The sequence below is a fragment of the Falco peregrinus genome, chromosome 4 (genome assembly GCF_023634155.1).
Source record: "Falco peregrinus isolate bFalPer1 chromosome 4, bFalPer1.pri, whole genome shotgun sequence".
NCBI classification, from domain to species: Eukaryota; Metazoa; Chordata; class Aves; order Falconiformes; family Falconidae; genus Falco; species Falco peregrinus.
Window position 1 is genome coordinate 8929049 of NC_073724.1, and position 8510 is coordinate 8937558.

Here is an 8510-nt window from a genome sequence, read left to right on the forward strand (position 1 = left end):
TGTCTTCAGTGTACAGCAAGGAGGCAAAGTATACAGCAGCAGTATTACAAGAGCCATTTATGTTGCATTCAAGACGATGTGGTGTTAACTTGCATTTAGACAAACCTGCATGACTGAATTATGTGTGCTATTCTAGCTACCATCATCCTCAACTGTATGAAGAGAAGAGCGAACAGTGCTTAAATGTCTTGAGTTATGAATTATGAAGTTAACTTAATGTTTGAAAGAAATTTCTGCAGTGTTAGCAGGAGAAAGGAGCGTAATGCGGAATACATTGGCTTGTGCCGTTTCACAGCGGTTGTACTGCTGTGTGTGTAGCATGGAAGAGTCACCGCAGAGATTGATGGACCTGGATTAGGGGGAGAACTGACTTCTGGGGGATGGGAGAAATCAGTTGCTCTTCATTAAGAGCTTATCCTTAAAAGTCTTAAGATGCTTACAAATCTATAAAGTGTTTCCACCTTCTGCTGCACTATACTGAGTTATATACTTCTAGTTATTTAAGCCTTCAGAGAAGTGACTAACTACCCACTTTACGAGGCAGAAAGCCAGTGAAGTACAATTGCAGTGTATTAAATGGGTGCAAGTTACACTGCGGTGTTATTTCATGCAGCTGCATTTCAGCAAGAGATTGCAGTCCTTTTACAGGTATGGCACTCCTAGGAATAGTCACGTTCTGGGAGGCGTAGTAGCAAAGAATGATTGAAGAAAGAGGATTTGGAAGGTTTCTTTTTCTTTTCTTGGCGCAGTTTGTCTCCTCACAACTTTGTGTCATCGTTGTTGTCACTGTCTGCCTTTGTAGAGGCAGCTGATTGTGAAGAGGAGGATGAGCTTGCCTGCAGAGGAGTAGCAAATACATCCTGGTTATTTTCAGTTCGTAAACATGCTTGGTAGTCTGCAGTGTTATGAAGGACTCCTGTTTTCATCTGCACTAATGTACTTGTTTGGATGGCAGAATGAGCCAACCAATGTGATTTTTGTTGTTGAAGCGCTTTTTGGTTAAATACATTTAGAGAGAAATTTGTTCAATAGATGTTTCCTGTTGTTTAATTCCCATACCAGCTGAATTTGCACACAAAAGTGGTGCTAACTTCAGATCTGCAAAATGCAGCTTGGTGACTAAGAAACTTTTGAAAAAACTTGCAGCAGCACATTTGCAGACAAGGCTAGTGACGAATAGGAGACAGGATTGGTCTTATTCTTCCTTGTCTGTCTCTTGCATGATCAGAACAGAAACATTTAAATATTTTAAGGCTGACTACACAGAGGATTCAAAATGACTACTGTTTCAAGAAGAAACACCTTCCCGCTTTTCTGACTTCTGTCACGCTTCGGGTTCTTTCTGGTGGCATGAAGTAAAATAATTTCAAGTCTGCACATTTCCTAGAAAATGTCATCATAACCTGTCAGTTGTTCATTGTTCTACAAAACGATCTGTTTTGAAATATTTCACCCGATTTCCCCAAAGTGGTTTACGCTTTTCGGTGTATTTAAGCACTTTGCCCTGTACTTTCAGGATTGTATTGCCTGTTTCCCATCTGCATTAAGGATTACCATATTTGGATTCTCTTGTTCCGTAAAATCTCTTGTATGTACATCCTTTCTGTGATTTAATCTCGCATTAAAGATACCTGTATTACGTGTGGGGAAAGGAAGAGTTGTTTATGATAATCAGACTGCAACTTCCCTTTTAATAACATAGACTGACTTGTAAAAACCGGGCTCAAGTTAAAAATCCTAGCTCAGGAATATGTACTAGCTGCAAAAAGTTACGTGCCTATCGCCTAGGTGATCCCTCAACGCCTATTTAATGCAGTATTACTCACCCTTTCCCTCTGTTCAGGTGAGTTTGCCTCTGGCTCTGACAGACGGTTTTCTGTATAAGCAGTGTCGTGGATGGGATCCGCCATGGAGGCTGTGATGGGAATGTTCTGGCCCTGGAAGTATTTGTAAGCGTCTTTGCTGCACACCAGTAGCGTTAGTCTGTCACCGCTGTCTTGGATTCTTGCCACCACTTTGTCGTAGGATTCACTGATCACATTCACCCCGTTCACTTCCACCAGAAAGTCACTATTTTCTACACCTGCTGTGTCAGCTGGCCCGCGGTTCTGTACCTGCAAAGGGAAGTTTGAACTGGGATATTAGCATAAAACTTGGAAAGATGCGTTAGCAGCTGATGGTTAGCCAGGCTAGTGTGGGACTGCTTTCCTTACAAGGCGGCCAGATAAGCATGGGGAGGGGGAGATTTCTGGGACAGAAATGAATTGGGAGAGGCAATAGGCCTAGACGTAATAAACATGGAACCCATCAGTTTGAGATCTAAAATGCGTCTTGGCTTTGGTAGGCTTTCACTGTAGAAATGTGGCACGGCAGAATCGTGAAGACGGGTAGAAAACAGATTTCCATATTATTTGCAGGTCCCTGCCCATAAAGTTAACTACTACATTTCCTGGATTTCTTAGTAATGAGTGGAACCCCTCCGCTTGAGAAAGCTGAAGATACAGACAGAATTTGAGACAGTCAAGGTTTGACTTCTGCCAGCTGTAGAATTCGGAGGAGGTGGGTAGAGGGGGGTGAAGGTGTCTCTTAGATTTAGGATGTTCTGCAGTAAATGGGGGGGAAAAAGAAAATTACAAATGTTAGCATGCCAGCCTTATGAATAAAATAATGATGCAAAAGCTGGATTCCCCTTCCCTCTAGGCATCTTAACAGAATAAGGAATGTTTTCTGGTGCTTATTTTTTATCTTGGTCCTACAACGTCAGTCTGACTTTATCAAGCACAGGTCTTATCTGAGAGCACTGGAGAGGAAACTTGGCTTTTGTGGCTTTTCTGGAATGTATTCGCAGGGCAGAAGGGAGGAAACTGGCCAACAGACTGCTTGAGCTTTTCCTTGTGCCTCATTCTACGTTAGTACCTCACTGATGAACAGTCCAGGTTTGTTCTTGATCATGTTTAAACTGAAGCCAAACCCACAAGGCCCTTTCACCATCTTGCAGATCCTTGGCTTGTGGTTCACACTCTGCTCTGTGCGCAGCTCCGCTCTGTCCTCCGTTTTAGCTGGTGTTGGATCTTGTACTTTGTAGTAGTATGAGAAGGGGGAAATTTGAGCCTGAAAAGAGTGACAAATAGAACTTTAACAGAAACGCTTCGGTTGTGAAATCTGTATTAGGCTTTCATGCTCAGCATAGTCTGAAATCTTTTTAATGGCTCAGACTTGAGCTGCAGTGAACAACTATTTGCTATTAATTTCTGGCCGAGTAGAAAAGCGCAGCGTTGATGTATGTGAGAAGGGAACTTTGAAATGTTCATAAATGGTTACACAGCTGTGTAGCTCTGAATTTGCTGTCTTAAACTTAGAACATTTGTTGTGGCATGTTTAAATTTAGAATTGTTCCACTAGTGCCTATAAAAATCTGGAAAAGGCCAAAAATTTGGGTGTTCAGTGACTTGTTGTACAAGTGCAAGGAGAGCTGCTGAAATGTGGCTGTATCTTGGACATTTCCTGCAAGTTGAAGCAGTGTCCATCAGAGCAGACTGGCTGTTCCATTGCTGCGTATGTCTCTTCGTAATGACAAATTACCAATTAGCAGTAGTTTGCATTTTCTTACCAGTTTATACATGGCATCAGTCTCCTTATCCACTACCAACAGTGTGGTGATTGCCTCAGGCTGCTTAATTTTTCTCACCACGCTTTCATGGTCCACACCATCCACTTGCTCGCCATTGACAGCTATCAAGATATCGTTGTCTTTGAGACCCGCCTTGGCTGCTGGGCTTCCAGAATCAACATCCTTGATGACATGATCTGAGATCAGAAGGGGAAAAAGACTGATGTGAAGGCATACGCTTGCTAGTTTAAAGACATTAGAATGCACGGGAAAGGCTAATTGTCAGAACTGCACTTCAGATTGAGACCATTTCCCTGTTTGCAACACGTCTATAGAGGACGTCTCCTAGATGACCAGTAAGAAGCCAAAGAGAATGAGGTCTGCAGACCTTATACAGGAAGAAACTATTGCAAATGTCATGGTCTGTGTGTGAACTTGGTTCTTACCACCAGTATTTTGTTCCATCCGTAGATAAAAGCCATAACCGTTTTTTCCTTTCTGGATCTCAATAAGTCGTGGTTTGAGGGGAAGCAATCGTAGGCTGGCACTCTCTTTGCTCAGTACCATCTTCTGGCTTGTGTAATAGTGGTCCGTTTCTTCATTTGAAAGTAGAAACATAACATGATTTTCAGACTTCCTCACCTGTGATAGTACATTAGTCTCAGATGTCACCCCTTCAACAACATGTGGGAATTGTAGATACTTTGATAGTGGTGTGTGGGTGCTGTTGAGGAATGAGTCATAAGGTGTAGGCCATGCTACTGTAAGTTGATTTTTTTTCTTTTTTTTTTCCCCCTCTCCTGTCAGAAATTTGGACCATGACAAGATCTCAGGCATGTAAGATGCAGCATACGTATGAGGAAGTTTTCTAGATTTCATTAGCTGTAGGGTGCCATGAGGGTGGCATAGAGTTCCAGTAGAATCCAGTGAGCCTCAGTAGATAGCGCTTGGCTTATCTGGATGTGAACCTCTACAGTATAGACATACCATGCCATCAGTACCACTATTTTAGATTTCAGTGACAAGAGTCAAGTTTCTGTCTCCCTTGGTGCTCTTCCATCGCTATTGCTGATTCTGAGGGTTGGGGTTTGTTTTCCTGTTCAGCCTCTCTAAGTCCACCTGTCTCTTATTCATTTCTTGTCTAATGGATGCGCTTTTTTACTCATCTTAACCAGCATCACGCTGCTGCTGCTGTTCTAGTAGCTTAACAAAACACAGGTGTTGCGTGGCTCTGTAGTTAGTGTGCACTGAATTGTGATGCTGGACTGCAGAGCATGTACTGCCTGTCTCTTGGCTCTCTAAAGTCTCTTCTGCTCCAGCTGCATTTTAGCAGTGCCAATAGTGGAAAGCTGGAAGCCTCATTAGCAACGTTCTTTGCAGCTGAGGCCAGGTAAATCACTTGCACAGCAATTTTCATTAGTTTTGGGCTTCTTAACGGGAGAAAGGAACTACTGTCTAAAATCATGATTTTTCCCTCTTCTGTGCTGTGTCATCAGAGAGTTACCCCTCTTCCTACCCTGAAAACCACATTTGATCACTTGTTCTCTTACCATTAGGAGTATTTCCAGGTCTTCTAGGAACAGAGCATGATTTATTTAATAGGGTTCCTGGCAGCAGTATACTTCTGTTATTTAAAATTCTTTGGCCTGTCTTGATGGTAGTACTCATTCAGAGTCAGTTCAAGAGGCTGCTTGACAAAGCAGAGGGGTGCTCTGCCGTGGTGAGGATACACGGACAGTAGCTTCCAAGATTTACTGTGAAGCATTCAAATCAGCCAGACCTGCCTCCTCAGTAACCCTGGTGGGTTGCTGTGAAAGTGGGCCAGGACAGAAGATGAATCAGTATACAAACAAATACCTTTTCCACCGCTTCCTTATGGGTGTCATTTTCCACATTTTTTCCATTGATTTCAATCAGGCGATCGTTGTTTTGGACACCGGCCTTTGCGGCTGCTCCTTGTGGTGCAAGGTCTACTATGAACAACCCTTTCTGTCCTAAAATGAATGAAAACTTATTACACGGGGTAAGTCACTGAATTAGACCTGGATTTCATGGTTAAGGAAACTCAGCACTGACGTCCTTAAAGATTCTTGGACTCTGCTGATGTGATATTACAGTGGCATTACAAACCTTCCACACAGACACACCGCTCTCACTTAATTCTCTCCTGGAAGAATCACTTCTGTGGGGGTGGGAGGAATTTGTTCACCATGTGCAACTCAAGCAATCGTGTATTTCTTTACCAGGAGTGCCAAAGGGGCTGGTTAAGATAGCTGAAAGGGCTTTGGTTTCTGACACACGTGTACCCCCACCGCAGTTTGAAGTGAGGAGCCGCTTTTATTGTTTTATAAATTTCATAGTTTCCTGGTTTGGAAGGCTTCCATGTTTGGTCGTTCAGTTATATTGCGTTCCAAAATACCCTCTTTAGAGGTGATGCTTTCCAGAAGACTTCCCTATTCTGTTGACTGGCCTTGGAAGACAGGCATATGTGGAAAGAGGTTCAAAATCCCTTACTTTCTAAATAAAATAACTTACAAATCAGGGAAAGTGTTTATTACAGCTGTCTAGAACCTTGTGTGCTGATTCCTGAGGTGATTTGGAGGAATGGAACAGGACATCGTGAGGGTGTATCTGGTATTTCAGCAGGGACTATGAATTTGGTTTTGGTAAGGAGGCTTAAATAACAAGCAGAAAATAGCTTATTCTTTTTAGATATTTTTTTCAGCTTTTCCCTACCCTATAGGAATTGTCCTCATAGGAATTGTCCTCAGAGAACCATGCACTGTGTACACTGAACAGAAATGGACTAGAGATGCATCTGAATTCCTCTTTCTGCTTCTTGGTTTTCTTTCCATCAGTAAGAGCAGTTTGTGTGTCTCCACTGGCCCCCCTGTGTTAACCGTGGTTGCCTCTGTCCCTGCTGCCGTGTGTGTGTGTGCAGGCACGTGTGTGTCTACGCACCACGGCTCTTCCCCAGGCTCTCACCTCCTGTACTTTTCAGAGAGAAGCCGTAGCCTTTCTCCTCCTTCACGAGGTAGCAGAGCCGGGGCTGTGGAACTGCAGCGATTGCTCCGTTGGCCGTGGGCAGGGGGGACTGCTGCTCCTGCTGCTGTCCTGTCGACACCTTTTGACCCAGCTCTTCCAGGTTCACTCCCTCCTTTTCTGCCTTGTGATAGGATACATCATCCAGAACAAGCAGTACAACAGAATTCCCGCTATTTTTGACAATCTCCACCACCTGTAGTGGACAAAGGAAAACGGCAAGCAGAGGCTGGAGTGATTGAACTAAGAGCTCGCCCCAGCAAGGGTTGCACTGGCTGCTGTTTCTGTTGTCTCATCCCTCCGCTTATGTATGTATTGTGGGTGGAGGCACCTCAAAGACATTTTGTGCCCATGGTGGGTAATGAATGATGCAGGGAGTTACTCAGAGCGGTTGACTCAGCTCTTGGATTTCCTAGCTGAAGATGCCATAAAAACTGGAAGAGAAAACTTCACATAGTGGTGAGGGAGTGGTGTGGGCCCCAGATTAGACAGACATACCTGTGCATGTTCCTCCTTGTCTACAAACACACCGTTAACCCTGAGGACTCTGTCTCCATCCTTCAAACCAGCCTTTTCAGCTGGACTGTTCTTCTCCACGTTCCGGATGAGATGCCCTGCTGTGTCTTTCTCAATGCGCAGGTAGAATCCGTAGGTCTTTTGGGGCTTTTTGGTCACTTTACATTCTCGGGGCTGGAGAATAGAAGTCATCTCTGCCAGACCGGATGGAAAGGCTGTGTGTGAATAAACCCAGTAAGCTTACCTAGATATATTCCCTCTAAATACATAGTGAGACAGTTTGCTTCAGGATTCTTGGGGGTCTTGATTCCCAGGAAATCCAGCTGTGTGAAGCTGAAGGTAGTTGTCAAGACTAGGGAGAAGGAACCAATCCCTTTTCTCTCTCCTTCCTTGCTTTTCTTGTCTCCCTATCTCAAATGAAGTTAAGCGAGACGCAGAACTGGAAGAAAGAAGTTGTCAGCCTGTGATAATATAGTGAAAATTGAGGTGAGGGTTTAAGACCAGAGTTAAGTCTTACAGAGGAAGAATAATGGCAGCACAAAAATACTGGAACACTGTAGGAAAGTTAAGTGACAAAATGGGATTTCGCAGAATTGCGGAATGGTCGAGGTTGGAAGGGGCCTATGGAGATCAAGTAGTCCAACATCCTAGCTCAAGCAGGGCCACCTAGAGCCAGTTCCCAGGACCAAGCCCAGACAGCTTTTGAGTATCTCCAAGGAGGGAGGCTCCCTTACCTCTGCGCAATGCTCAGTCACTGTCATAGCAAAAAAGTGTCCTTATGTTCAGATGGAGCCTCCTGTGTTTGTCCGTGCCCTGTCGCTGGGCACCGCTGAGAAGAGCCTGGCTCCTCCTTTGCACCCTCCCTTTAGATATTTTTATACACTTTTAAGTTCTCCCTGAGTTTCTGTTTCTCCAGGCTGAACAGTCCCAGCTCTCTCAGCCTTCTGAATACCTCCAAGGATGGAGACTAGAGCTTCTCTGGGCAGCCTGTGCAGATGGCTGAGCAGGTGGGATCAAGGAAGGACCTCATTGTCCTAACCAGGCTTTCCTGTTCTTGATTCCTTTAGCTAAACAAAAATAAGTTTTGGGGAAAGACATTGTACCTGGTGTGTCACTGTTAACGAGCGCAGGATTTGCACTGGAGGGTGGTTAGCAAGGACTGTAAAGGAACTAGGAAGACCCTTCCTTGTCTCCACTTACAAACTTTTTTTTTTCCTCTTGCTGGGGTCAGTATCTCTGTGTCTCCATTTTCATACAAAACGGTGCACTTGCTTTATTTCTGTGTCCTTTCAAAGTTACCGGTGAAGTTCTTGGACCTCTCCGTGTTTGCCTCTGACTCCTA

The 8510-nt window shown here is 44.1% G+C and overlaps 1 protein-coding gene across 2 annotated transcripts; it reads right to left on the reverse strand.

Moving 5' to 3' along the window:
* Nucleotides 1–758: 758 nt before the first annotated feature.
* Nucleotides 759–7363, reverse strand: PDZK1 (PDZ domain containing 1). 2 transcript variants are annotated; one of them, XM_027784625.2, is made up of 8 exons: nt 7151–7363; nt 6596–6848; nt 5468–5604; nt 4057–4252; nt 3611–3807; nt 2917–3111; nt 1827–2114; nt 759–836 (listed from the first exon to the last, which is right to left on the reverse strand). In XM_027784625.2, the coding sequence occupies exons 1-8, from the start codon at nt 7358–7360 to the stop codon at nt 759–761; spliced, it is 1554 nt and encodes a 517-aa protein (XP_027640426.2). In that variant the 5' UTR covers nt 7361–7363. The 2 variants fall into 2 exon arrangements, with proteins under 2 accessions (XP_027640426.2, XP_055657972.1); XM_055801997.1 differs by lacking the exon at nt 759–836 and having other exon boundaries at nt 1760–2114.
* Nucleotides 7364–8510: the final 1147 nt, after the last annotated feature.

Excerpts from the sequence above, each read along its gene's own strand:
- PDZK1 (XM_027784625.2), bottom strand. The coding sequence starts at position 7,360 with ATGACTTCTATTCTCCAGCCCCGAGAATGTAAAGTGACCAAAAAGCCC. Across the intron at positions 4,253-5,467 it reads ATAAGGAAGCGGTGGAAAAG|GTGAGGAAGTCTGAAAATCA; the intron begins GTATTTGTTTGT and ends GTACTATCACAG. Across the intron at positions 3,112-3,610 it reads CTGATGCCATGTATAAACTG|GCTCAAATTTCCCCCTTCTC; the intron begins GTAAGAAAATGC and ends CACTCTTTTCAG.